Source organism: Madurella fahalii, assembly GCF_045866475.1.
Source record: "Madurella fahalii IFM 68171 DNA, scaffold_1, whole genome shotgun sequence".
Classification (NCBI taxonomy): Eukaryota; Fungi; Ascomycota; class Sordariomycetes; order Sordariales; genus Madurella; species Madurella fahalii.
The window spans coordinates 7,311,008-7,338,314 of NW_027263971.1; the positions used below are offsets into that span (position 1 = coordinate 7,311,008).

The 27,307-nt window shown below is 52.1% G+C and overlaps 6 protein-coding genes across 6 annotated transcripts; 1 reads left to right on the forward strand and 5 right to left on the reverse strand.

Moving 5' to 3' along the window:
- Positions 1 to 370: 370 nt before the first annotated feature.
- On the reverse strand, positions 371 to 1,202 carry MFIFM68171_02134 (uncharacterized protein; the record flags this gene model as incomplete). Its single annotated transcript, XM_071057556.1, has 2 exons — positions 371 to 670; positions 750 to 1,202. 2 exons carry the CDS (start codon positions 1,200 to 1,202, stop codon positions 371 to 373), a joined length of 753 nt encoding a protein of 250 aa, XP_070913657.1.
- A 3,266-nt stretch (positions 1,203 to 4,468) lies between these two features.
- On the reverse strand, positions 4,469 to 5,803 carry MFIFM68171_02135 (uncharacterized protein; the record flags this gene model as incomplete). The annotated part of the gene is made up of 3 exons (XM_071057557.1): positions 4,469 to 4,492; positions 4,618 to 4,978; positions 5,136 to 5,803. 3 exons carry the CDS (start codon positions 5,801 to 5,803, stop codon positions 4,469 to 4,471), a joined length of 1,053 nt encoding a protein of 350 aa, XP_070913658.1.
- A 1,388-nt stretch (positions 5,804 to 7,191) lies between these two features.
- On the reverse strand, positions 7,192 to 8,376 carry MFIFM68171_02136 (SMODS and SLOG-associating 2TM effector domain-containing protein; the record flags this gene model as incomplete). The annotated part of the gene is made up of 1 exon (XM_071057558.1): positions 7,192 to 8,376. One exon carries the CDS (start codon positions 8,374 to 8,376, stop codon positions 7,192 to 7,194), a length of 1,185 nt encoding a protein of 394 aa, XP_070913659.1.
- Positions 8,377 to 11,112: 2,736 nt separating this feature from the next.
- MFIFM68171_02137 (Inactive tetrahydrocannabinolic acid synthase) lies at positions 11,113 to 13,107 on the reverse strand (the record flags this gene model as incomplete). The annotated part of the gene is made up of 2 exons (XM_071057559.1): positions 11,113 to 12,490; positions 12,596 to 13,107. The coding sequence occupies 2 exons, from the start codon at positions 13,105 to 13,107 to the stop codon at positions 11,113 to 11,115; spliced, it is 1,890 nt and encodes a 629-aa protein (XP_070913660.1).
- Positions 13,108 to 14,690: 1,583 nt separating this feature from the next.
- Positions 14,691 to 15,320, reverse strand: MFIFM68171_02138 (uncharacterized protein; the record flags this gene model as incomplete). Its single annotated transcript, XM_071057560.1, has 1 exon — positions 14,691 to 15,320. The coding sequence occupies one exon, from the start codon at positions 15,318 to 15,320 to the stop codon at positions 14,691 to 14,693; it is 630 nt and encodes a 209-aa protein (XP_070913661.1).
- A 4,677-nt stretch (positions 15,321 to 19,997) lies between these two features.
- On the forward strand, positions 19,998 to 23,903 carry MFIFM68171_02139 (uncharacterized protein; the record flags this gene model as incomplete). The annotated part of the gene is made up of 4 exons (XM_071057561.1): positions 19,998 to 20,146; positions 20,198 to 20,403; positions 20,494 to 20,889; positions 20,953 to 23,903. The coding sequence occupies 4 exons, from the start codon at positions 19,998 to 20,000 to the stop codon at positions 23,901 to 23,903; spliced, it is 3,702 nt and encodes a 1,233-aa protein (XP_070913662.1).
- Positions 23,904 to 27,307: the final 3,404 nt, after the last annotated feature.

The window sequence follows — 27,307 nt, forward strand, 5'->3', positions numbered from 1 at the left end:
GGCATGTTGTTTTGCGAGAACGGTGAGTTGATCAGGGGTTGGTGTAAGTGAGATAGGTATGTTGAAAGCACGGCTGAGGAAGTTGCAAAGGGGCGTGATGTTGGTGTTTTAATAGCAACTGAACCGAGCTGTCCTGTTTTGACAGCTCGGGTTACCTACATTGCCGAATGTACTACCGGTTTGGGGTGGAAGGTATGATGCCGATTGGATGTTTATATTGAATCAGTAAAGTTCCGACCAGCCCCACCAACTCAAGTCTCGGCAAATTCCAGCTAGGTGGTCTGGGCCCATCAATAACTCAACTGGCCATGTTATAAATGAACCTAGTACTAATTTAAGATCATGTCAATGAAACAATAAACACCCCTTCTCAGCACTCCTTGATCAGCCACTTGAGGTTCAGCGTCGCGGCATTCTCAATCTGGACCGGTACCCCCGAGCCCTTGTCGGTCCAGGAACCGGCTTTCATGGCGGCGGGCCCGCTCGAAAAGCGGGCGTCTGCCTCAAGGCTGTAAGTGACAGTGAGATTCCCGACCTCCCCGTTGGCGTCGGCGCACGGCGAGAAGGGGTTTGTCGGGCCCGTCCCGAAGTTGATGGTCGCCGCCCATTTGTTATACTTAACGACGGGGGTATTAGTTGGGTTGAAGACAGACCTCGAACTTCCTAGAGTCTGTTTTCCATTGTTTTATATCAGTGACAACCAAACTCAACAGATCATGGGATTCCAAGTAAGGGACTTTGGAACTTACCCCCTTATCCAAGCCCTCCCACTTCGCACTCCCCCTCATCTTCAGCTCACTACCGCGCCCAATCTCCACATCCACATCCAAGACGCCGTCCCACAGCGAGACCTGCCATCCGGGCTCGAGCTTGTCGACGAAGAAAGTGATAGTACAATCAGCCTTAGCGTTACTCCCAGGTTCAGCCGAAATGTCCAAGTCCGGAATAAGAAGTTGCACATCGTAATCGTAGCTGCACTTCCACTTGCCCATGTAGTTGTGGCGAATCTTTCCACCTGCCGGGCACCCGGTGCCCGAGAAGGTGGGTGTTAGGATTCGAGGCATCGGCGGTCCTGTGTAGTCCCTCTCGTTGGCTCGGCAGAGTGCCTCCAGCTGCTCGGGCGGAATCCAGCTTTGAGGGGCGGCTTTTGCGCCAGTGGCGATGAGGCCAAGTCCGCTAAGGGTAAGGGAGAGAAAGCGCATTCTCTCTAAGTCTGGCCTGAATAGGTGTACTTTTGTGGAATAGTGCAGAAAAAGGAAAAGCAGTGCAAAGGAAAGGAGATGTCACCGGGACCTCTCTTCAAAAGCATTTCCAGGTTTTATTGCTTTTCCAACCTTTCTTGCCCACAGAGCCAATTCAGATTGCCGAATGCCTATATCCGTTCCGGGATCGTTGGCAATGCCAACGGCACATCCCACCAACGACGCAGTGCCGGGTGCTACTACCTGCCAACGGGTATTTAGCCGGACCAACCCAGGCCACAACCCACTTGGTTATTACTTGCAACACAGAGCGCTGCCAGGTGGATGTGAGATTGGAGGCATAGCCTTTTCAAGATGCATGGGAAGGGAGGAAACGTTGACGAGTCTTCTGCTAGTCCCTGGCAAAGAATGTGCAGTCGGTCTATGTCTCTTAGGGGGCAGGAAGTATTGCTATTGCGTCAAGTACCTAAGGGAGTATGTAGCCTGTGTCTAGACTGCCTATCACTTTCCTGTCCAGCAGGTGAAGCACATTTGGTCCGAGCCCTTTCCGCATCTCACCCAAATATTGCCTGAGTTACGCTCCTTGAGGGGACTGATGCGACATGTCTCACACACGCTGATATGTGCAATTGCCCACTCCCTTCGCTCCATTACAGCGTCGCTTACAATCTCAGGTACGGTTGTTCCCAGAGAGCGCAGAAAGGTGGAATGGTAAAGGAAGGCACAGCGCGTGAAAACGAGAAACTCGATGAATCGTCCGCGGATAGTCCTAGGGACGCTCGAAGCGTCAGGGATGATATGCTTGATGACTGGGATGCTATAAGCCAACTTTGCAGATTCCGTGAAGTCTGTGATGAACTGCTCCGTAGACTTCCAGGCTATACTTCTGTGAGCGGCCCGCGACTGGATATTCTGCACTCCCAGTATGGTATAGGTGTGAATCCGCTTGGCGATCTCGATACGAAGACCCTTCTCTAGGCCGAGATAGTCTGCTAATTTGTAGATAGCGACACCCTCTATGATCGGGTTGAAGCCGGACCTGTCCCAAGACTTGTCGCGGAACCGTAGACCGCGGATTTGACGGATGACTATATCCCTGTCAGTGAGATACCTTGCTATGCACCGCCTCCATGCTTATCTTACGATCTCCCGAGTATAGGAAACGCAAAGTCTTCTCGACTAGATCCGGGTCTTGATCCTAGAGGACGACTTCATTTGTTTGAGCTTCCTAGGTACACAGGAAGTTAGCACTTGGAGTATTCAGATCAAGGCGGTGTTGGGATGGGGGGAATGGGAATATTGCCAGTGTGCTTTCGAATGGAGAGAGCGTACCTGGAAGTCGCCCGTGAGGGCTGCCTTGAAGAAGCTGGAGCGGCTGCAGAGTATGAGCTTGTGAAGCTTCCACTCTCTATCTCCACACTTGACGGTGCAGTCGGCGAGGTATCCAGACTCGAAGATTCTACCAAGAAGCTTCGGTGAGCCCCAGCGGGTCGGGCCGTAGCCGTAGAACTATCCGTAACAGCTTTGAGGCCGCGTAAGTAACGGTACGGTGGCACATAACTGGCTCACAGGTTGCGTTCAGGTTTGCTGGCAGCCGCCAAGTGTCAGAGACGTTTTCGGTGAGCATCGTGCAGTTGTTGGTTTGTTTGAGAAGACGCCGTCTCGGGTAAGGTACCTATTTCAATGGTGCGCTTCCGAAGCTAAACGTTGGAACGGTCCTTGTCGCCCTTCTATACGGGCTTAGGTGCGGTAGTTGGACCTATTATTGCCTACTTGCTTGCAGAAGTTGACCTGTACGTGAGTCTTCCGAGTGTGAGCCAACAAGGGCACCCAGGTAAAGGAGCGTGATTTCGGCTGCGGAATAATCTGGGCTGGTTGTGCGGAAGTGGGGATGACCCTGGTCTCGGGTAAGGCACCATCCAGTGGGGCGTTTCCGAAGTAGTGGAATGTGCGTGGAGCTACACCTCCAACGGGGTATTTATAATTAGCTCGGTCAGGAACCACTGTTACTGTTCTCGCACTTTCTTTACCAGGACATAACAGTGGGCCCTGACCAAGCTAACCATAAGTACCGAGGCAGAGGTGTACTAGCCTTCCCGCCCCATAACTGGACCACTCGACGCAAAGTGGCCGGCAGTTTCCCGCAACCCCATGTCCTAGCAGCTTCCCGTTGAAGGGATTGGTTCCCGCCCATGGTGTGTGCCGAGGCGTACCAGCGAGGCGGGAGCGTTGACGCCAAGCAGATTCCCGTCGCGATTGTCTTAGTTCTCGTTATCAAGTTTAGCGGCGGCCAAAGGCATGCCATCAACTGCAACGCATCGCCATTCGACATGTGCTTCTGTTAAACAAATACAGATAGTATTACGGCGGTACGAAAAGTTGTTGAGTACACTACCTCGCGCCTTGGGTGAGGTCAGGCCTTCCGGTCGTTTCGTTCCGATATCAGGCATCCTCGGGCAGACTGGGCCAGTCGCAAGTTATTGTATCTGATCGGTCTAGCAGCTGGTTTGCCCTTACCGGGAGAGAGGGAAACCGTACGAAGTGCTGCCAGCAGGGCCGGCCACATGATAAAGTTGAGGACCATGGGGTGCAGCACGGATAGCTGATCCTGCGCCGGCCGTAACCAGCCAGGTATCGCCTCAAAGTGGTTTCGGCATAGCTCGACTATCCAATCCCACCATCCACCAACATACATGCACAGACGCAAAAGCCCTCATGTGATAGCCCGTCTCCTTGATGCTCTGAACAACTCTGGCAGCCTACCCGGATAATGCCGGCACTTTATCAAACTCGTCCTGGTCAAAGAGTGCTCCAATATAAGCACGCTCTCCCAGCACCCGAGCCCAGTCAAATCTTTGTCTCGGTTGTTCCTGTGCTCCGGAGAGGCTACCCTGTGCTGTGCTGTCAAAATCGGTGTGAATAGCCACCACCTTCCACTAGGATACAAAAGTTGGGTATGCTGCGGAAAGCCCGGGTTCCCATGGCCATTGCAGATGCCATCACGTTGGGCGCCCTGCCGGTCGTGCTCATGGGAACTTCGACAATGCCGGCGACATGCAGCTTCTGCGGGCAGCAAGATGGTATATAGACGTGCTGCCTCCTAATTAGGCTTCCAGTCTGTGACGACGCTATAGAATCGGGTATTGGGACCTCCACCCTCTCCGTATTGTAACATTCGCAAGCCGGGGTTGCCCAGTTCAAGCGCCCGACAATCCTACCATTTTTGACCAGAATTCCAACACCATCTCCACTTGTAAACCCATAGCTCAAGCCGGGAATCCGGTAGGCGACTGAGTTGCGGACCTCAGCTGGCGGCTTATAGAAAGCGGCGCGGTAGAGGTAGGTATCGCAGCATGCCCCGCAAGAGACACCGATGAAGCCGCCAAACCAACCCAGATGGACGGTGCTCCCATACATTTGTAGAAAGGTAAGCGGCAGTCAAGCCTGCTTCTCTCTCGAGTGACGCCCGCTGCAGATTCAGAAGCTGAGCGACGCGTCGAGCGCCCGAGAGATCCCTTTCGTTCACGGGCCCTTCGTCCGGCCCCGCGTTGTACCAGCCTTGCAAGATGTCCTCCAGCTCCTGTCTTCGGTCCTCGTCTCCCAGGACGTCCGAGACTTCGTCTTCGGACAAATGATACAGCCTACAGCCGACGGTGGTGGCAAAACGGACCGCGTCGGGGCCTGTGAAAGTGAGGACGGTCAGGGCGACCTGGGCCCAGTTGGCCATGGAATCGGCGTGCCTAGGCGACTGGTAAACAAAAGAAGCCTTGCCGATTCTGGGCCAGTTTCAGGCTGGGGAGGCCGGATCGGAGGACAAAGTCTTGATCAAACGTCGGTGGGCTAGTTTGACGTCCGAGGCCGAAGGTTATGACATCGTTGAACCCATCCTAGGTAATCCTTCGCCATTCGTGACAACGGCCATAAGGCTCTGACGTCGGAGTCATGAGGAGTGGGCTGTAATCCCCCGATGCCAAACAGACCGAGGCAATCTGCACGATCGCCTTCACCGCATCCTTCCCAAGGGGCTCCGTCAGCGTAGCCCTTAGCAGCCTGAGTAAGGCGTGGAAGAAGTCGTTGATGGACCTGCAGCCTCTGCGGGAGAGGAGGATCCAGGCGGAGGCGAAGTAAAGCTTTTTTAGATCCCGGCCAGACCACAGAGGTCCAAGGTTCCAGGGGACCAGAGTTGTGCCAATCCTAACCTTATCCTCGACCTGGACTGCGCCATGCATTTCCGTCTCACAATTCCAGACCGGGGAGAGTTTCCCGAGGAAGGCGTCCTCAACGCCCTCGACGATCCGATAGCCGTGAATCATCACTTTAACGCGGCTGGCCCGGACAAATTCTCTCACGGTCCAAACCCGCTTGAACCATGCGGCGTCGCACACACTGGTTACCGCAGCAAGGCGCTCATCGGTTGACCCCCCATGGTAAAGAGCAGTGACCGTCCCGATCTTTATGTCGCTTATGAACACAATGGTACATTCGGCGCGCTGGAAGATGAGGGGGGTGGTCAGCAAGATGCGTCCCTTGAGTTCTTGCTGCCACTGTGGTACGCTGAAATAGTCGTGCCAGATCTCGTGGTGCGGATATCGGACTGTCATGAGACCATGAGCGACAGCTATTACTGACGAAAAGACCCGCTGCTGTATTGAGCGTCCTGGGAGGAATGCCGGCCGGGGGCCTGCGTGCCGGATATTTCTCGATCCCATACATGAGAGACTGCAACATAGCGTCTCTCTGCCGCCCGCAGGCATTACAGATGTCTATCAAACAAAAGAATAAGTCCACCCAATGCTCTAGTGGACTTTGAGCTGTTCCTCTTCTCGCCGGCGCGATAGTCAGCTCCTTAGCCGATCATACAAAAGGTCCGAATAATAGCATCAACACCAAACGCCCTGCCACACTCCAGCAGCACAAATCGTCTAGAGTATCCTCAGTCCAAAAGAGTTTCAAGGGCTGGGACGCCGTCTTACTCAGTTGAAGCACCCATATTTTAACTGACTATGGGTACCCGCCAGGTTCAGTCGCTTATTTTGGAAACGTCTGAGTCTCGCAGAGCATGCCTTGGACTTTAAGAATACGATCGGGAGGTGACGCCACCGTACAGCTGGAGGATCCAAGCCACCGCCGCGCAATTCGTGTTACCCAGACTGGTGATCTTGATTGTAGTTGATTGGTTGATTGTTGAGAGTTGTTCGAAGTACCATCGAGGACAGTCACTTCGTAACTAGGTATCTACGTCAATCACGCTTAATACACCTAAGCGGGCCTTGGCAAGCCCGTTAGTGTGACGCAGACACTTTCGAGAATGAACGGGCCATTCCAGCATTATATAACCCTCCCAATGGCACAAAATGACAGCACCCGCTTCGTCTACAAGGATGCAATTCGTGTCCGCTACCTATTTGCAACTATGTCATATCTACTACTGGATTGCTCCTTCTGTAACGGATACTAGAGGTCGCATAAATTGTACATTTGCTGCTCCTCTACGATCGGCTTGATTGCACTAGTATTTTTATTTGTATATGGTAACTTTTTAACAACGAAAGATTAATTAAGTTACCTGAAACAGAGTTTTGTTTACAACGCAATACCCCACGCCGAAAAAGACTGGTAAAAAGTACTATTTGTATTTGCGCGGTCATATGTGTCTAGCTACAGGTTAAATCGAGGCAATACCGCTGTAGCAGCCGATTTGGTTGGCGCGTGCCGCCATTTTCTGTGGCCTTAGTGAGGGCGGTAGGTTGCTCTCGGTGACCACGAAGCGAGATTTTTTGCCTCTTCTAGAAGAATTAGCATTACCCTACAATCCAACACCCCAGTGCCCCAACAGTAACCGATGTCATTATTGTCATTCCCCAGCCCTGAAACAAGCAAGCCCAAAGACATCATGTCAGCTTCCCCGGACAGGTAGTGCTGCGCCAATGGGGGCCGCTTACGCTCGAGCCCAACTTAGGCTGCACGGCGCGGATGACGGCTTCTGGGGTCATTTCCTGGCTCCAGCCTCGGATTCGTCCGTTTTGTCGTTGCCATCACGATGCGAATGCGACAGGGTGACGGAGACCTCGTGAGGTGTGCGTGGCCTGTGCTCCTCAACTCCCCTGGCGACCGTATTTCCAAGACTCCAGAGCTCTCCCGTAAGCCGCTTTTTCTCGTCCCGAACGGCGTCCGCGGCGCTGCGCGCGGTATCCTGCGCGGCTTTGTATGCCGTGTCGTGGCTGTCATGCACCATCTGCTGGGCACGAGCTTTCTCCTTGTCGAGCGTGTCCTCCAGGCTTCGCAGTTTTGCCGCCACGTCAACCGACTTCTCTTCTACGCCTTCGGACACGTCGGTTCTCAGCTTCCGGACTGAGTCGTCTAGCCCCCGTAGACGGGCCGCAACCTCGTCCGACTTCGATCCGATGCCGCCGGACACGGACCCTATGTGACTTCTCAGCTTGCGGGCCGTGTCGTCGAGGCTCCGCAGCTTATTAGCTATAACCTCGGCCTTGGCTGTGTCAACGCCGTCAAGCTGCGTGGGAAACTTTGAGTTGTAGCCGTCGGGTGTGTTCATTTCGATCTCGCGTTTTGTGTTGTTATACATTTCCCTGATGGCGTCGACCACTTCATAGACGTCTAGAGTGCAGCCCTCGAGGGAGAAGTCGCGCTCCCGGTGCTCGATGAATTCTCGGACCTTCTTCCACTCGCTGGCGTAGTACTTGAGACGGGCGGGATAGCCGGAACCTTTGAGGTAGGTCAGGAAGCCGGCGATGATGGTGTTGATGGCCCCGAATGCGGTGACGGCCCTGCTATCCGCGTTGGCGGCGCCTAGGGCGGTCAAGGCGGCGGCGACAATGATCTGTGAAAAGTAACACACGTTGATGATAGCGGAAAAGACCTTATAGCTGTCCTTTGCCGTTTGTTCGGCGTGTACCACGCGGGCATAGAGACCGATATTATCGGCAGGCCGAACTGGGGATCCGTCAAAGCCGAGATGGGGAGCAATTGTGATGCCTAGCATCAAGCGGAACAGTGTCAAAGCATCATCGCTGGCCACGCGATTGCCTGTGGTCGGGATGTGGCTCGGCGCCAGCGTTGACACGATTGTCGCTTGTTCTTCGTCCGATTGGGCCCTTGGCTGGCGTGCCTTTAAACCCGCCAGGCGCGCGAGGGATTGGAAAAAAGAATTCATATCGTCCTGTGGATTTCCTCATAGTAGGGGTTGCCCACGAGAGATCTCTGACTCCGAGCTTAGCTGGGTGCTCCCAGTCTTTCAACAGGGTCACAACCTGCCGAGTCTTCAGTGCCATGCCACCAGATCGAAATTTGGAACCCGGTGTCATCGACGGCAGACCAATGATATGCGCCATGGGCTCGGCATCGGGGACCTATCATGTTGCAGCCCGCGACATCACAAAAATCCACTGTTTCCTATTACTATGACTGTGTCTAACCATGTTGGGATGCGCTCCCATTATATCAGCCATACCAAAAATAAACAGCCCGGACTTTACGTAGGCACATAACCCAATGATGGTATTTACGAATTCTAGAACAATTACCAACTTCAAAATGGGGTAATAGGCACGGATGTAGGTATGGGCGTGAGTATAAGGTAGGCAAACTTTCAATAGCTTCTACGCTTATCTATTGCCGTGGGCGCCTCAGCTAGAAGAGTCGCCTCCAAAGGCGTTTGTTTGGGTATCGTCATATTAAGAGGGGGACATGGTGGATTTAACAAGTCGAAGAAAGTATTTTTGCGCCTTGTCTGTCATTGGGTGCAGGGCCGACTAGGCGGCCCTCGCGGTCGATCAACTTCCTCAGTGGGATTTCCAGCTGAGACGTTCATCGCTTCGCTTGCCGGAATGGGTTAGCTCATCTTAACACAGGTGTCAACGGGCTCTTCCGTTATTCTCCCGGGCCGCGAACACCCCGCAATACAACGCTCTCCAGCACAAATGACAGCTTTAGCGTAATCGGCGCCGCCCCCGTCGTAGCGCCTTTTGGATCCCGAGTGTAACGTTCAATGTCGCAGTGGGCGACATCGCCGAACATCTCGGGCGGGGGGGCGAGCCCCACCATAGGCAAACCCGCTCCTTCGTTGCGCACACGACACTTTTTCTACTTGCATAGCAGTTACATATCGACGTATTCCGTCGCGCGTCTGTTAACCATCTTCTCCTCTTCTTGCTCGAGCTTCCTTCCCGTTTCAAAGGTAGGTAATGACGAGACGTGATGGCCAATTCAGCTCAGACCCTGTCTGGTGTGGTTATCGCCCGCGTCTCCCCCTTTCAGTATATTATTAAGTTATTAATACCACGGCTCTCATTATTTCCTATTATTAACTTTGGCATTTAATAAATGATAAGGAAAAGGATATCATCGAGCTATAGGTTATACTCTACGTATAAGTAGCTAGTCTAAGTAGCGGAAGTATGCGAGCAAAGCACCGACGTCTCGGCTTTCAGAGGCGAGCGCTACTAGGGTGTGGCAGTTACCCCCAACCGGACCCTTTGTTAAACGATATTTACGGCACAAATGTATTCATGCAATTGACCTATCGCCAGTGTCTAAAACTTGTTCAAAAGCCAACCACGCAGCTAAGCACACACTTTTTTTTAAGAGATGTTTGCTATATATTTTTATAGACGGGAGGTCGCAGGGGGGCAAGTTAGCAGCCACGAGGCCATCATCGGCCATCATCCGTTAGGTATATTCCAACGCTCTCGAGCTACAGCGTCTGGTGCAATCACAGAGTCACGCGTTCATGGCAAAATGCTCCAAGCCATAATCCCTCAATGGTCCCCTCCCATTTTCCAATTTCGTTCCCCCTGGATTCGGGTCAACGGCCGTATTTCAGCCAACACAGAAGCCACTGTACGCCGACCCAGATGGCCTCCCAGTGGAGTACGTCGAGCTCGTGGTCGTTCTCGAGCAGGATCTTGGAATCCCGCGTCCTACAGTGGGGACCTCCTACCGAAACCCGGGCAACCCGAGCCCGACCATGCAGAATGAACCAGACAAATTCGTCTCGCGCTTTCACGTTATGAAACTTTTCTCAGTCACTCTTCACAGGTAACAGCGTGTGCCTGACGACGAGCATTGCGAACTTCAATACGTCTATCGAAATGTGGCTCATTCCTTAAGGAGAAGGAAGACAGGACGGAGGAGGGAGAAAATGCGGAGGGGACGGATAAGTCCGAGAAGAGACGTACAAAGTAGAGCAAGAGAAAGGGCTTCTTCGTACTAAGCCGCTGTTGAGAAGTTTGCGAACACCTTTCCAGATAATATAGAGAAGTATAGGGATCCTTTCGCTGGAGCAAAGCCACTGCACTCAATGCTTCAACTCTCCGCAGGGTCTTGCCGAAGTGGCAGTTAAGCTGATCAAGACACAAGCAAGCCTACCAACATTACTAGCATAGGCCAGCAGGGTGCTGGTACCCGGTTTGCTTTTGATGTGTAGCAGAATGGTCACGCACCCGATTCCACTCAGTTCGCCCACCACGGCCAAGTCTCACGCGCATCCCTTTAGGTATTGTACAACGTTTGAGGGCAATGCGAAGACTGAAACTCTCAAGCTTCAATGGTCGGCTGGTAGCTGCGTCATCATCTGCCCAGAGCGCCGGGGTTAAGGAATGAACGAAAGGTACGCACCTACCTAGGTAGTAGTGTACCTATCCTTGTCCCAGCGACGGCCGCTGATTATTAATGTGTAAGGTAGGTGCTCTCGATATGCTTGACCCAATCTTAGAAATAAGAATAAGTAATAAAGATTGTATCGTCCATTCATGAATCGTGACTCTGCCTAACCTAATCACGCTCCTTGACCGGCGATAATGTCCCATAACCTACCGGCTTGACCTTGGGTTATCACGAACGCGCGCCCTCGCGTCCCACCCTATATGGTATATGACGAAGTGACGTCCGCTTACTCCGCATCCGTCCTACACAGCCTGCCATTCTGACTCCTCGGATACCCATCCAGCGTGACCACCTCCCAGGCCTCACTTCCGACGGTGGTCTGCGCCCAGAACACGCCCCAGGGATCCCGTTTCCTCTTGATCTGCAGCAACCGCTTATAGTTCGCCCCGAAGAATGACTGCTGCCAGTCGGGCTCGCCCGGGTCGCCCTCGTTCATATAACTTCCCGCGCCGGGCGTGAGATCTCTCAGCGGCTTCAGGAACCCCTGCATCCGAGTCTCCTCGTCCACTGCCTGCAGCGCAGTCAACCCGCTGGGCTGCGTCGTCATGTAGCACAAGTGCAGCACCGCCTCCCGCCACGCCGGGTTGACCGCCGCGCTCCGCCCCGGCCACCCGGCGGCCTTCTCCGAGGGGCCGATCGACAATCCGTGCAGGATATACCCGCCGTCCTCGACGACCGAGCGGATCGCCGCGAACGTCCGGTCCCAGAGCGCGTCGTCGTCCCAGTTCCGGCGCGGCAGCAGCCGGCTGCGGTACCGCGTGTTGGCCAGCCCGTTCGACGAGGTCGGGGTCTGCAGGCTCGTCGGGGCGTACGGCGTGGGCTCGAGCTCGGTGCGGTTGAGCGAGAAGCTGAAGCCCGCGCGCGCGAGGTCGTCGTAGAGCGGCTGGAGGAGGCCCGCCGCCTCGTCGGCCGTCACGCCGGGGAAGGTGACGCGCGTCCGGAACGAGTAGGAATCGTCGCCCAGCGGGTAGAGGTAATCCCAGTCGACGCCGCCGGCGTCGACGACGGTCTTCTTGTAGCGGAAGTAGATGCCCAGCGCGGCCCAGAAGCGCTCCGTGTCGTTGACGTAGTTGGTCGCCGCCGACAGCGGCGCGAAGGGCGCGCGCGCGTCCGTGTCGGGCGGCGGGTTGCACGCGATGCTCAGGAACGACGCGCTGAGCGTGGTCGGCGGATACGCCTTGACGATGACCGACGTCACCACGCCGTAGGTGCTGCCGCCGCCGCCGCGCAGCGCGTGGAAGAGGTCCGTGTTGTTGTCCTCGTCGGCGACGACGTAGCGCCCGTCGGCCGTAACGACGTGGATCACGAGGGCCTGGTCGGCGCCGAGGCCGTACCGCGAGGCGAGATTGCCGTGGCCGCCGCTGGCGAACCAGCCGCCGTTGGCGCCGATCCCCCGGTACCCGCTCCCGACGATCGTCACGTTGTGCCGGAACATGTAGTTGAAGAGCTCCCATTGCTCCAGGCCGGATCCGAAATGCGCGGCGGGACCGGAATAGTTGCCTTTGCGGAAGTGCGGGAGGAATTCAAAGTCTTGGAGGTGGTGCGTCCAGACGCTGAGGGAGCCTGCTCCGAGCGAACGACCGCCGAAATCATGGCCGGTGTTTCTAGTAACATACTAGTATTAGTACCTACTAGTACCCAGCACCCCAAAGTTAATAAGTACGATGGGAAAAAAAAAAAAAAAAAAAAAAAAAGAGGATAAAAATTACTTTATCACGAGACGGATATTCTTGTTGCGCGCAAAATTGACTGCAGCCTGCACATGCTTGACAGTCGTCGCGTTGACGACATAAACGGGAAAGCCGCCCAGGGTACAGGACCCAGTGGCGTTCAACGCTGGTAGACACGTCTCCCCCTGTGGCCACTGTGTGAGCACCGTCAACGGGTCGTCGTAGTAGAAATCGTCGTCGGTTGCGTTGTTCAGGAGATACGAGCACTTAGCCGCGTCGTATTCCGGCCCGCGATAGCACGCTGCCGCCGGCGGATTCGGCTTCAGCAGCGCCCGGTCCAGTGACGCGTTAAAGAGCTGCCACTCGGAATCTGAGGGCCAGTCGGTGTTCCCCGGCCAAGCCTTGCATTTGGCCTGCGGGGGTCGGCCTGGGCCGCGGGCAAATGATATGGCTGGGAACGCCTTGGTGTCTTCATGTTCGAGCTGGATCGATTCAAAGCCGAGTGATGCTTCAACGACCTTTGCTAGGAGGGTCAGTAGAAGGGGCCGCATGGTGGGTGGGCTGTGTTGGTAGGTGGAAACAATTGGTAGGTAAGGAAGTATAGAAGAAGATGAGGTCCGTCTGGTACCTAATCAGAATATGACTGAGACGGCGAATTCACCCTCTGGTTTTCATGCGACTCGTTGGCGCCTCGTGTCTGCATATGTATGCATATATATGCACATACACATGCGCACACACACACTCTCTCCTCTTGAGCTGACTCAGCTGGCGTGTTGTTGTCGTCGTCCTGTCTTAGCGGAGTTCCGCTCATCTGGGTAAATCCGGGGTCCCAAGTGAACAATGCCAACCAACCTTCATCCACGGCGCGATGGGTTTCCTGGACGGACGGGACGACATAACGAGCTGCCGTAATAATGTGCTGCTGCAGCTTGTACGGCTGTGATATTGGTTCTTCAGTGCAACAGTGGGGTATGGCCATACTGGGGTTTGGTAGCATTTAACGCAGCGAATGTAGTGTCTTGCCGGCTGATGCTGTATGTAAACGGCACACCAACTTTAGCCGGTGCTGGCGAGTGAGCATCGGCGTAAGCCCTGCAGGTAGGATCCAAACAATGGGATTTACGGATTTCCCCGCATGTCAACAGGGGTCAACAAATCTGGGGTTGCACTCGTCAGTCTCTGTCCAGCACCATGGGGGCGGGACACGTAGTGATCTGAGAGGGTCCAAAGCAGCCCACAAGAGAAATGCCGTACTATCAGACAGCTTTCGTCCTGACAGGCATGCAATCACAGGGAGCAACATGTACATCGACATCGCCAGTTATGGTTCGAAGGAGCAAAACACCTCAATCTAGGACACAGTGTTGGGAACATCAGGCTTAATCTCGAGTCAGGAGTACCTGTGGAGCAGGACAGGATCAATCTTCTTCTCAACTGTAATACGGCTATAGTTCCCAAAAAAGCATTGCGGGGTGGTATCGTAGGACCGGGTTATATATTGGTCCCTATCTTAGTAATATCTGGGTGGAAGAAATGTCAAGGAGGTAACGCTGATTTACGATACGTATATAAATTCCCTGCCTAGAATACGCTGTCGATAGCTCTACCATTTGCTCAAGAAAAACGAGGCCAATATCGCAAAGGTAGAAGCGGCCCTGAAGGACGTATTAGGATAAGGTGCCCTAGGGCTTGATAGATTAGCTGATCTAGTCTATGCCCAGGCGCCCAGCTGCAGTACACAAGGCACAGGGCTAGTATACTAAATATTGAAGGCCGGACAAATACGCCAATTTTTTCAAGTCCGCATTCAATTTGGTCCAATTTCAACTGCGTTGTGGCTGTTCTTGTGAGGGTGGTAAAGTGGGCGGGGGCGCCAAGGCGAGTGTGACCCCCCTTTTTGGCAGAGTCTTTACAACCAGGCTGATTTGTGCTGAAGGCCTTCAAGTTTGTATATTCTCTGTCTATCTAGTGGTGTCCGGGCAAGGAACGTATGTGGTGGGAACAAACGACGAACCAAGAAAAAGAAAGCAAGAACAGAAAAATTGGAAAGATCAAATTGCGACCAAGAATCCAGCGTCATCCCCCTCCCGCTGTCAACGTGCTGCCACGTGTAGAGCAGTCACCAGCATATTCAAGGAATGGTGTTCCAGACGTTGAAATAGACCCTCGCAGAATCATCATCGTCCTCGACCGAGTTGCGGACGGTGTAGTCAAATTGGTCCCTGACACCGCGCAGGATTTGGCGCGTAGTGTAAAGAAAGCCGTTGAGATCTTCGGGGTCGGTGGACTCTTCGGTGCCTTCGTAAAATTCCATCAGGATGGTCATGTCGAGGTCGTTGTCCGTGACGAGGTTAAAGCGCGTCTTGACCTTGACACAGATCTCTCCGCCCCCGCACGCTTGGAAGTCGTGCCAGACCGTCTGTCCAAAGTCGGCGCCGATGGGCAGCGTTACAACGCCCTGATCCCGTGTGTGCGTCTCATCGTCCCAGAACTCTTCGTCCGTGATGACAACGTACGTATCGAGGACGACGAGCCGCGTGGCCTGGGGCGCGCGCGAACCGAGGTCGAGGCCGCGGGGCGGAGGCTGCGGCTGCAACTTCTTGGTGGCGTTCCATGCGTTGAACTCTTCGAGGAAGGCAATGGCCTCGGGAGGCAGTGTCAGGCCCGTTGACTTGGGCAGGGTCGGGACAGTCGACGTCGGGGCGGCCGAGACAAGGGCGGCCCCGGCGATGCTGAGGATGGCAGCGAGGGTAAACTTCATGTTGAGGGTTTGTGGTTGGGTATGCCAGATACTTTAGTGGTGTTTGATGTACAAGTGTCAGGGTCTTTTGTGAGATGTCGATCTTTTCGGTGCTATTGGGAAGGCGATGGTGATGATCAAGAAGAAGGGGAAGACGAGAGCGACGACGTTGGATTTATACTTCTTCGAGGCCATTCAATGTGCGAGCTCGTTTACCTACACCCAATCCCATCCTCTCCACCGCCTTCTTCGTGTTTTCCTCTTCAATCATTATCCCTACTTGGTCTCTTCAACAATTAATTTTGACATACCCCTTCCGGGCGTTAGCCAAGGCTCTTCAAACCGTCCAACGCCACCTGCAACGTTGGATGGGATGCGCACTAATTGGCTTCACTCTATGCTACCTCGCTGACCGGACGCATTACAACGTACGAGTCAAGTCACAGCCTCACCTAGCCGTACTGAAAGACTGGTTGACGCATCAAGACAATTTTGAAGCCAGCTGACTATCCTATCGAGTTGTGATTACAGATATGACGTTAGGAAGGGCGAGATTGGCGGCCGGTTGCGATACGGGCTCGCCTGCGTGCCCTGTGTAACATGATCATGGCTCCCCGATATTAAATGTCATCCTCGCGACTGCTAATAACGGCAAACCCCGAAGGGCTGCATACTGCCGGGGGCAATTTTCAGCCCTGCATACCCGGGAGACCCTCTCTTCCATGCCCACCGCCTTCGCGAAGAAAAAGATCCGGGACGATGACTCGGATATGAGTCCATTCCCCGAGCCCTCTCCCCACATTACCTTGTGCCACCAGACGCAGCCGGGCTCGGGACGGACATACTTGTCACTACGGAAGCCCGACTAAGGCACGCGGAACTCGTACTCGGCCATGCAACCGACATCATTACCGCGAATTAATCAGATTATCATCTTCACAACGTCTACTAAATACATTGTCCGTGTTACCAACCACCAGAGCGAGCAACGTTAACAAAGAGAGCACATGGACCCAGAACTAATAAACGTCTTCATCCTAATAATGATTCCCGAGCTGCAGTATCGTCGGCCAGATGGCTCAACATCTACAATGCTTGTGGCCTGGAGTCTACAGTAATATTAGTCGCGTGAAGTGTATGACATTCAATTTTTCTTCTGGGGAAAAAAAAAAAAAATGAAAAAAGGAAAAGATTTTTTTCTAATAAAGGGGTTCATGTAATCTGTTGGCATTTCGCCTGACCCTCCAGCCTCGCCTGTTTTTTATCGTGTCAGCACCTTCATATTACCTACCGCCAGTCGTGCAAGGGATAGTAGTACTGCGAATGATTCACGCCGAACAAGACCTGTCTGGCAATGCCACACTCCCGTGTAATTACCCGGAGTACTCAACCCGTTCAGAAGTGCCTGAGGCCAATAATGCTCTGTACCATGCGTATTGTCTACTGTACGTACCCAGATACCCATCCTTTGCTCCGTGATCTTACCTTTACAAGTGTCTTGGTTGCGTACTAGATACATCCAGGTGGATACATATACAGCCCCGAGTGCAGCGAGAAGCCCCCCGCAAGATTCCCGCCGAAGGCGCCCCCCGAGGGCCACCGGAGGTATGGAGAAAGAGAATAAAAGGAAACGAGCTGCTGAGTGAGTGGGATACGAGGCGGTAATGCCGCTTCTTGTATATTTGCCACGGTTACGATACCTTTTCTATCCACCTAGATATGATGTACCTTGGCATGCTCATTTCCCTCCTACTATAGTATAACGTTTCTAAGACACGATTCTCAAGTTCCAACGTAACGGGGCATGCTGCCGATATAATGAACGCTAAAGTGGTGATGCTCCTTATCATTAAGTACTCCATATAACAATAAGCTCCCCTACAATAACTCCCTGCAATGTCCTGGTTAAGGCAATGCTCATTATACCGGTGGTCATTACACCTGACTTCGACTTTATTATCCCATTCTAACCCACCCCGTAACAACATGTATCCCATTCTAAAGCCAAGCTGTAGATCAAGAACTCGGCTTAGCCGGCGTGAAATTGAAGCAGCATCCACGAGAGTCTGCACAATCATGTAGTCGGAGTTGGGCGTCGTAGGTGGTTAGACGGCGCTCAAACCCGCTCCGTACGTGACCAGGACTGAGATACGCGACTTTTTCGAGTTTACAATACACGGTGAGACCAAACCAGGGGAGAGGCCTACCAAGCAGCTGGATGGGCAGCGGCCTCGCCACAAGGTAGTAGCTACCGGCCCGGGTTGGCAGGAAGAGGTCTGCATGCTGCTAACGCTTCGGCATCCGCGCCGTTGCCCTTGGTACTATCCTAACCAGATCCGTTATGCAGGGTGCTGCCGGGTAGGAACACGGCGGTAGCTTCGACGGGCTCGATTTCGCACTTACCTGTTTGACAACTCCTCGGAAGGAGGCATTGTCGGCCCATAATATCAAGGCGGATTAGAAAACAGCCAGATTGTAGCCTATATCAATGATCAAGCCACTAATAAACCCCTTGTTTTTGGATACTTCGAACAGGTCTACCCAGCTAAAAAGGCGGGCCTACCTACGGCACCGGGACTCAGGGAAATGGATCGACCAGAATTATAGAGTCAATGGCATTGTTATTTCGACTCCCAAGAAGAGGTCCAACTTAAAGAGCTACTTTACCACATTGACTACCCAGGATCCACATCCTACAATCCGTCGTTATCTGTTCTGTAAGATAGAGGAAGTCTTTTTCGATAAAGACTTCGAATTAGTGAGTTAAGGATAACTGCCCCCAGAGGGCAGGGTCCCTTTGGTCAGAAGGGCATACTTGCTAGGATGGCGCCCCGGGGGCTGGAACTTGGCGCTCCTAATATTATCTTGAAGACGAGAATGTTGCCATGAGCGTCTTCTAGCTGACATTGGAGGCTACCCACTGTCTTAGCAACGACTGGCGGTCCAAGATGCGCTGAGGTGAGAGACTAGTGGCTACAGAACACCCGATTCTGAGAATGGTCCTTCGGACACTGCTGCAGCAAGTGCGCGTAAAGAGATGAATTAGTCAGAGAGGGCAGGTGGCCGTGGGACCAATCCACCACCTTGAAGAAAACTGCACAGTTCCAGGGTACACAGTGAGGTGTTGAGGGCTTGGCAACCATATGCCTACACATAGTCACATGAAATGTGTGTGGGAGGACTTGAGGTGATAGTTGTTCCGCGAGTGTTAGGAAGAGAGGATGAGAGTAAAACCAGTGGGCCAAGAGGTTCATCTTTAACAAACATCTTTCCACGTCCTTCGGTTCGCAAGTATCCCAACGTCGCTACTGAGCATTTCTGTCCAAAGTCACTCATACAACAAAGCACTAAAACGAGCCCTAACGTGAGTCTCAGCATAGCCACTTATGGCAGATCTACCACCAACACAAACATGACACCATATCTCCTCAGCCGCGGCTGTTCACATCAACAGGACGCCCAGTGACAGAAGGAATATAGGAAATAACAGGCAGTCACATACGGTATCATGGTTGGAGTCTCTCCTCGCTCGATATCATGGATGTGAGATTGGGCCGCCTCTGGCAATGGGCAGGCAGGTGGTATGGAAGCCATGGTCTGACCGGGATCTAACAGAATCAAACGGTCAGTACCCCACCTCAAACACACCAAAAAAGGGCAAGAAAACAAAAAGAGAGAGAGAAAGAGAAAGAGAAAGCGAAGGGAAAGATTGCGATGATGGAACCTGGAATGAACCATGAAGCATACCACGGGTTTCTCTAATGTGGGTGAAGCGTCGCCAAAACTTCGCCCGATAGAGGAGTGCAGCCAAGGGAGGACACATAAGGACTATACCGACCAAGGCAATAACCGCCTCATCTGACAAGGACATGGTTTAAGAATTCAAAGGGGAAGAGAGAGCTCAACGAACCTCATAATGCTTGACAAGGGACAACATGCACACCACTAAGCAAGCTTCGTTAAATCGATGAGAGCGACGTCCAGAATCTGGCTCGGCGACAGAATTTGGTTCAACTGAGATTGGTGATTAGCAGCATCCGATCCGTGTTGCCCAGCACAGCCTCTCCCCCTCCCCCGCAATAATTCGTTGGGCCTTGGCGGCGTGCGCAGCAACGAATTAAAATGTACAGTACTTCGAAGCCCACCAGAATTTGGCACGCAGCGTTTGGTAGGCTCCCTCTTCCCGGGACAGGGAACGTAATTAACCCGCTTATAATAACGGGACCTGAATAATGCTCCAGTGACCGAGTCGTCCAAGTCCGTGATCAATACCAAATGGTCTCATATGAGTCCCGCCATATATCGTCGCGGCCACTGCCAGAACGGTTGGCCAGGGCCCAGCACACTGCGAGAGCCTGATCGGCTCGCATTCTGGTTAACGTGCATCGCCTTGATGAAAGTGGGACCATAGGGAGACATGAATGGCCGAGGCTCTCTGCTCCATGGCTCCTGGTTGGTCAGGACTCATGCAGCGCTGATAAGGTGCAGCCCAGTGGCTTCCTAGTTTGGCCATGCAGAAAATAGAAGGACCCCCACCAGAAACTGGCAAGTGGCACCAGATTCTGGAACGCCCGCGTAATCCTGCATGACCCAGGACCCCTCCACCTTGACCTCGTCGAAGTATAAGCCTCTCCTTCACTTCACCTTGTGTCGCTTAAGAACACTGAATATCATCGGATTTTTGTTTTTCTTCTTCAGATGGACCCATCCAAGAGCCAGCTAGCTCAGCCGCAGCCGCCATGGGGCCAGTACCATCACCTGCTGCGCCAGCTGTTTCAGGAGAAGAAAAAGTCTCTGAAAGAAGTAAAGGATATCATGGAAAATCAGCATGGATTCCCCGTGGTTCCGTACGCAAATTGCCGCATGATTCGGGTGACTAAAAAGCTAACACTCTCAAGGTTGTCAACCTACGAGACAAAACTGAGAGACTATCTGGGACTTAGGAAGAACATGAAGGCCCGAGACTGGATTGCTGTTCACCAACAGCTAGCTTCGCGAGGACACCGTAGGTCTGCAGTTTACCTTTGCGGTACCCTCATTCCCCCTAGAAAAGTAGTGAAGGAGACCGCGCGGTACCTTAAGCAGTGGGGTGCCAAAGCTCGAGGTATCAACCCCGACTCCACTTTCTGAATCAGCTCATTCCCTGGGAAAGGCAATCAGGAAGCTCAGGATGCTAAAGATCGTACGCGAACAGAGAACCTCCCGTTGTCCAAAGATGTCTCGATAGAGACACCACCACCTAGCCCTAGCGACGTCCTCCTTTCTGATACGACGTATGAGATTGGACTCCCTTCCCATAGAGTCGACAACCCAAGCGGAGATGATGGGCCCAGTTTCGGTCGCACGGTTGCGTCGCCGTCACACGCATCCACAGCCGTCCCGCATATCTCGGACTCTGAGTACTCAAACATTGCCATGCTACCGAACCCCATCAAGGTCGATGAGACGTTCCAGATATTAACTTCCGCTGCCAATCTCAGTAGCCCGGCGTTCGAAATACCCATCCTGAACGAGCGTTTTGTGAGATTATGGTCACCTTTGCTGGACAAGCTGCCCACTGTCCTGCTACAAACCACCCTCCGAGGATTTGGTAAGTCGAAACCTCGAATCGACATCCACTTTCTAATATCACTGCCCCGCTAACAGCCGTCAGCAACGGATCCCGCATCCCCTTTCCCGTGCCCCTCTGTCGGCCACGGTTCCACCTGGATGCCTCCCAGTCTTGAGATCGAGCTTGAACGCCGAGATGCCGCTGTGCTCAGCCTTTCCTCTACCATGAGCCACTTAGGAGATGAGCTTCCCTATGGATTGGATTTGCAATCGTCCACTTCTTTCGAGTCGCTCCACGCTCTCGGTATCGCCATGTATAATTTGGCGAACAATAAGTGGAACAATCCGTGGGACCATTCCCAGGAATACTTCGTTGTCTTGTGGAACAGATCACGGCTCATAAAGTACATCATGCTGAATATTCCACCATCTTACCTCAAAGCCTTCATGCAGCACCAATCGGTACGGTGGGCCCGGCTGGAATTCCTCAGATGGACCTGCGAGGTCGGAGACCAGGGAGACCAGGTTTTCTTCCGATCCCTTGCGCTGGCCCTTTTGCAGGACGTACAGTGGGTCGAGGAACACGGCATATGGCTTTTGCTCGTCGCAGCATGGCACGACTGCGACGATATCTGCAAGCTTCTCATGACGCAACGCGTGAGCCCAAATCAACAGCGACTGTTCCGAGTGCCGCATTGTCCGGGTTTGATGGATTCTTTCAGCTCACCACTCATCGAGGCAGCCACCAGAGGGAACATTAAGTCTGTTGAAGCCCTTCTCGCCGGTGGAGCTGACGTGAATTACCGTTGCGAAGGGTACACTGCTGCTGGACACCTGCTCATGGCTCTCCTGAGGGACAACTTGGATAGGGGCCCCCGCATTGAGGTGATGAAGATTCTTCTACGTAGGGGATCCGACATTGATGGATTATTTTTGGAGCTTCGAGAAGACGAATACCTCCTGGGTGCCGCTCTGTATCATGCGTCGCCCTGCTCGCTAATCTCGTCTTACTCGCGTGTCGAGACACTCCTCGACCAGGCTCTGTTAGCCGGCCATAGTGACCTTGACAGGTTATTCCGGCCTTTCTTCACCAACCCCACATCAGAGCGCCGATTGACTGTCTTCGGTATCATCTCTAATGCAGAGGAAGGTATCCAGAAACTGCAGAGCTACCTCGGCACTGCTTTCATCCCTCCAAACGTCTCTCGGTCGGCATTGCAGGATGCTTCGTTACTCTGGTGCCTTCGAAAATGCAAACTACGCGCGGTTGCGGCCATGATCGGGGCTGGGTTCAATCCAAAGTTGTTGGGAAACAGAGACGAAACCCTTCGGCGCACTTTCCTTGAGGACATGTTCCAGGACCAGCCACTAACCCCGCTCTCTCGGGAGATTGCCTCTCATATACTGCGAAACCACAAAGGGTCCGGAATCCAGGATCGGTTGATTGAGGCGTGCATTCGTAGCTGCTACGTAGATACGTTGTCATGCCTCCTGGACAACAGCAATGCCTCCACAGAGATGGACCGTGCGGTGATGATGGTGGCGGCTGCTCGGTCCAACAACCATGCAGCTATATCAGCATTGCGGTCTCAATACTGCGTGGATGTCAACAAGGAGATAGCAGTATGGAATACCCGATATTCCATTCTTTTACTCTCTGCAGCAATGGCTGTTGACGTTGCGCTTCCGCGCATCGTCCGAGGATCTGGACCGGCCAGCGCCGAGACGCTGACGTTCCTAATTAGCCTCAGGGCAGATATTCACACATGTCGTCCCTCGCTTTGGTCTCCTCAGTGCTGGGTAGAGGATGAACAGCTGCAGTGCCTTATCGACAATGAGATGGATTGTAGTGGCACCTCCATCTACGGAATCATGTTTCCTAGCATGCAGGTCCCCGAAAATCCCAAGCAAGAAGTCCGGCATCTCACAAACGAGGCCAATTCTATCAAGGCCGGGATATTGCGGTTCCTTATCGACAAGGACGTGCCTATCTTCTCTCCGCATGAGTCTGAGTCTTTCCAGGACTGCCGGAACTTCACATCTGACATACACCCTCTCTCCTTCTTCATATCGCTACATCCCAGTCTGGAGTTCATCTCTCGGGTGCTTCACACAAAAATCGACGTCAACGGCGGGGGTAAAAACCGGAAAACGGACACCCCGCTCCAAGCGGCGGTTAGAGTAGGAAACACCGCGATAGTGGAGGAGCTGCTCCGCCGTGGTGCGTCCGTGCTTGTCCACAGCGCAGCATCTGGATGCGCACTAACACCACTCAAGCTCGCCTGCGGAGCAGGGGAAGCTTTCCCCCAGATGTACGGAAATCATGAGGTGGTGAAGCTTCTTCTCGAGTACGGGGCTGATCCCAACTCCGACTACACCTCCAATTGTTCCGCTCCACCCCTTCATGTTGTATTATGTCATAAAAAGCCGGATCTCGGAATGACCGCCGCTCTCCTAGAGGCTGGAGCGCATCTCGACTCCCCGGTAGCGTATTGGCGTTCCTGCATGAGAATGACGGATAAGTTCATAGTAGACTATCCTCTTCACTTGGCGGTCCGCCAGGTCGCCATGGCCCCGAGTGAACTGGGGACGGATGCCAAGGACATTCGCGGTGTCGTTAAATTGCTTCTGCACCATGGCGCCAAGCCCAATGCGAGATTGCAGCATTCGGATCTTTTTGACAACAAGACGACCGGCCATAACGCCCTTGAGATGGCGTGCCAATATGACAGCCTCAACTGCCTAGAGCTCGTCGAATTGCTCTTGAGCCACGGAGCTAACTCCAACCCTCCGGATAACTACACGTATAAAAGCGCCTTGGCATTGGCCTGCGAGACAAAGAACCTGCGGCTCATCAGTCTACTGCTCGAATGGCCAGGTGGACTGGATCCGAACGCCGTGAACCCCCGATCTCCCTCTCCGCTCTCCATAGCCGCGGCCAAGGGGGACTTGGAAATCGCCATCCTCCTACTCGCCTCGGGGGCCAGGGTTTCCGCCGACACCTCTGGATGGTCGGGTACCCCCTGGTCGCGGCCGCCAGCCATGGTAGACTAGACATGGTCGCCATGCTGTTGCCTTTTGAGACGCGCCAGAGAGCCTGGGAAGAAGCGATTGCTCATGCTCAAAAGGATGACCATTTTGCCATTGTGTCGCATATTCAAGAACACGTTAGGAAGCAGCAAGGTCCACAGCCTCCACAAGAGCATCCGCAGAGTGAAGAGCTCGGGGATATGATGACTGATCGCTTCACGTACGAAGTCAACTAGGCGATCACAGTCACCAATCATCATCCATGGCGCTGCACGCCACCAAGTAACGGTGTAGTCGTCACACACGGATATATGGTCGCTCCGAGAAAGTTGGCACAGTTGTCATCACCGCTGGCTAGAAGGTACTTGCCGCACTCTCTCCGAAAAGCCACATCTATTATAGTTCGAAAACTGATAATGATATCCAGGTCGTCGTTCGGGTGTTACATTCATGGAGCGGGTGGTGTATGGCAAGATGGACAACAGGGCAAACACGAAGTAGCAGAGAACATTGGTATGAACTGCCAAACTCACTGTAATCTTTGATTATCATTTAGCTCCTTCTCGATCGTTTCCGAGACCTCATTAATGGAGACGTTGTGGCGAAGCGGGTATCTAGGGTACCCAGGGTAACCATAGTTTCCCGTGCCCTAGTTGGCGCCGCGACACTGGGATCGTAAGTAGGAGGTGACCCTGAAAACTCCGACTTGTGTAGTTGGTAAAAGAGAGACGATGAGGGATAAAAGTTGAAATGCATAGCGGACATTAATGCTGAATCAAAGCAGAACTGTATAGAGTATGCTCGGATGAGATGATGCTCTGTGCCGTGTCCGTGATACGATGTCGACGGAATGCCGGGGTGGTTCACCTCAGTTATGCCTACCTGAAATCGCTGTCACCTTCAAACCAGTTCATCCGTTTCTATTACTGGTGGAGTCAATTGGTTCTCGTGTTATTATTTCGAAGCTGGCAGCGATCTTGTGAACCAGAGTTTGGAGAGTCTAGCTCAAAAATCCGTCACCAAAGCTAGTACGGAGGTAGTTAGAGATTTATTTCCCTACCCATACTAATCCCCTAAGTATATAGATAGTCTATTAGTTCGTTAACGCCCTCTTTACTAATATATATTATTAGTAAAAGTGCTATATCACCGAAAGTTCTACTAAGCTGTAATGAGAGCCCCTAGGCAAGATTAGGAGAACCGGCCAAATGATAGTGGATGATGTCACAGTACTAGAGTAGATAAGAACCCTATAGAAAACCCTCTCATACAGGGAACTTCTGATCTATAAGGATCAGTCTCTCTGTAATTGATAGGAGGCTGTTCACCAAGATATTGCCTACTAGTCAAGATCTTTTTGGTTCTAATATATCGTGATCTATCTCTCTCAGTATGTTCCCAGAACAACCCCTTTACAATTCTGATCCTTCTGTTCTACCGTTAGTTGAGATAGTACCTATAATCAGTACTTTAAACGTATCGGAGTGAGAGGAGAGTTCCTAGGAGAATATACCTCAATCACCTGCAAATACTATTCGTCTTTATCGATCAGAGACACTAACTATCTAACCTCTTGTATCCTCCTATACTATCATAAACTCTTAAATCCTATATCCCGCTCTACATTATAATAACCTGTTGGAGTTGACTTATCTTCAGATTTAATAACTAGAAGCATTGAAGAGCCTATAAGAATAGGAAGAGAACTTGCTTCGAAAGTTAGGTATATCGCTAAGTAAGCCCTCTCTAAAAAGAAGATAATATCGCTCCTCCTTAGCAGAATCTAGTAATTTTAAAGAGAGCTAAAAGCAATTAAAGTAAAGTATCTAATTCAACTCCCTAATAATACTACCTATTGACGTTGCTTAGAATAACTCTAAGACTTATAGCAAGTGTTTATAGGAGACTCGAAGTGATTTAAAACCGGTATAAATCAAATTCTTTTCACTTTAAACTAGATAGAAGAGTGTCTTTACAACTACTAGTAATGTATATTATAAGCGAGCTGACTATATAAACGAGCTGACCACTTTTCCACTAACTCACCACAACTATCTCAATTACAACACCACCACTAGGAAATAACAATAACTGAACCAGAAATAGATGAATCAGACGATTCTCCAGCCTCCTGATACGTACGTGCATTATAGCCGGGCTTGCCACACGTACCACAGCACCGAATCTTCGTACTAGACCCCCTTATACTACTACTATTTTGTCGTCTTTCGTGAATTACCTGCTTATTTGCAGCCTTTTGATCTAGTAGATCCTGTGCCTCTTGTACGGTAAAAGATCCTCCAAGCCGTATACGTGTTTTTTTAGCTCTCTGTCGCTTACTAAGCCCTGTTAGATAAAACGCAGATTTAGCATCCTATGACTAACAATTGTGTAGCTTCTCACCTTTTAGGTGTTTAGTGTAGTTGGTAGTTTGCGACAATTAAGAGTCTCAGTGCCTCTTTGGTGCTAGCTGATTAAAAGGTCGTGGGTTCGATTCCTACGTAAAGCAGATCTGCCACCCGGCGAAAAACGCCAAGACCTTATATAAGCTCGAGACGAGATGTAGGCAAACGGAGTTAGTGGTCTCCAGGGGGTAAAAGATCTCTAGCCCTAAACTCTCAGGAGATCTTTAGAGCTGAGGGGATATGTCAGATAAAACGTAGATTTAACATCCTATGACTAACAATCGTGGAGCTCCTCACCTTTTAGGTGTTTAGTGTAGTTAGTAGTTTGCGACAAGCTCCTCATTGGCCTTTCGTAGTGCCAAGACCTCTGTATGTAAAAGAGCCACTTCGTGCATCACAGCCATCGTACCTTTGGCTAATTGGTCTATGGCAACTAGTATAGATGTCAGAGAACTACCTTGGTGGTTAGATATCCGGCTTTTGATAAGGTCTTTCGGTGAGGTAACCTCTTGGAGTTTTATGGTGTTTGAGATTGCCAAGGTAGTGCCGTACCTGGCTGCGAGATTGGTGGAGTTGAGGTTCGGAGACGTATATCCATCTTGGAAATAACCCTTTCTAGATCGTACGGTATAAGACCTGCTCCAGCAAAGGCTCCTTGGATATTCTTCTCGGTAAAAGAAGCAAAAAACGCTGCTCTGAATGCACAAAGGAATTCTAATTTGGTGATATATATGATATATATACGCATAAGTTCCTCGATTTGGTAGCCGTAAGCTCTCTTCAACGGTCTAAAACAACCAATATCTAATGGTTGGACTAGGTGCGAGGAGTGTAGAGGCATATAAAGTGTAATGATGTTGTGTTCCTGGCAGTAGACCTCGAATTGGTCAGAGTAGTAGCTCTCGTGGCTATCGAGAACTAGGAGCCTGTATTTGCCTTTGGTACGAGATGTTGTATAAAAATCGAAATGCCGAATCCAATCTAAGCCTTTCTTATTGGTAGTCCAGCCATTATCAGTTATAC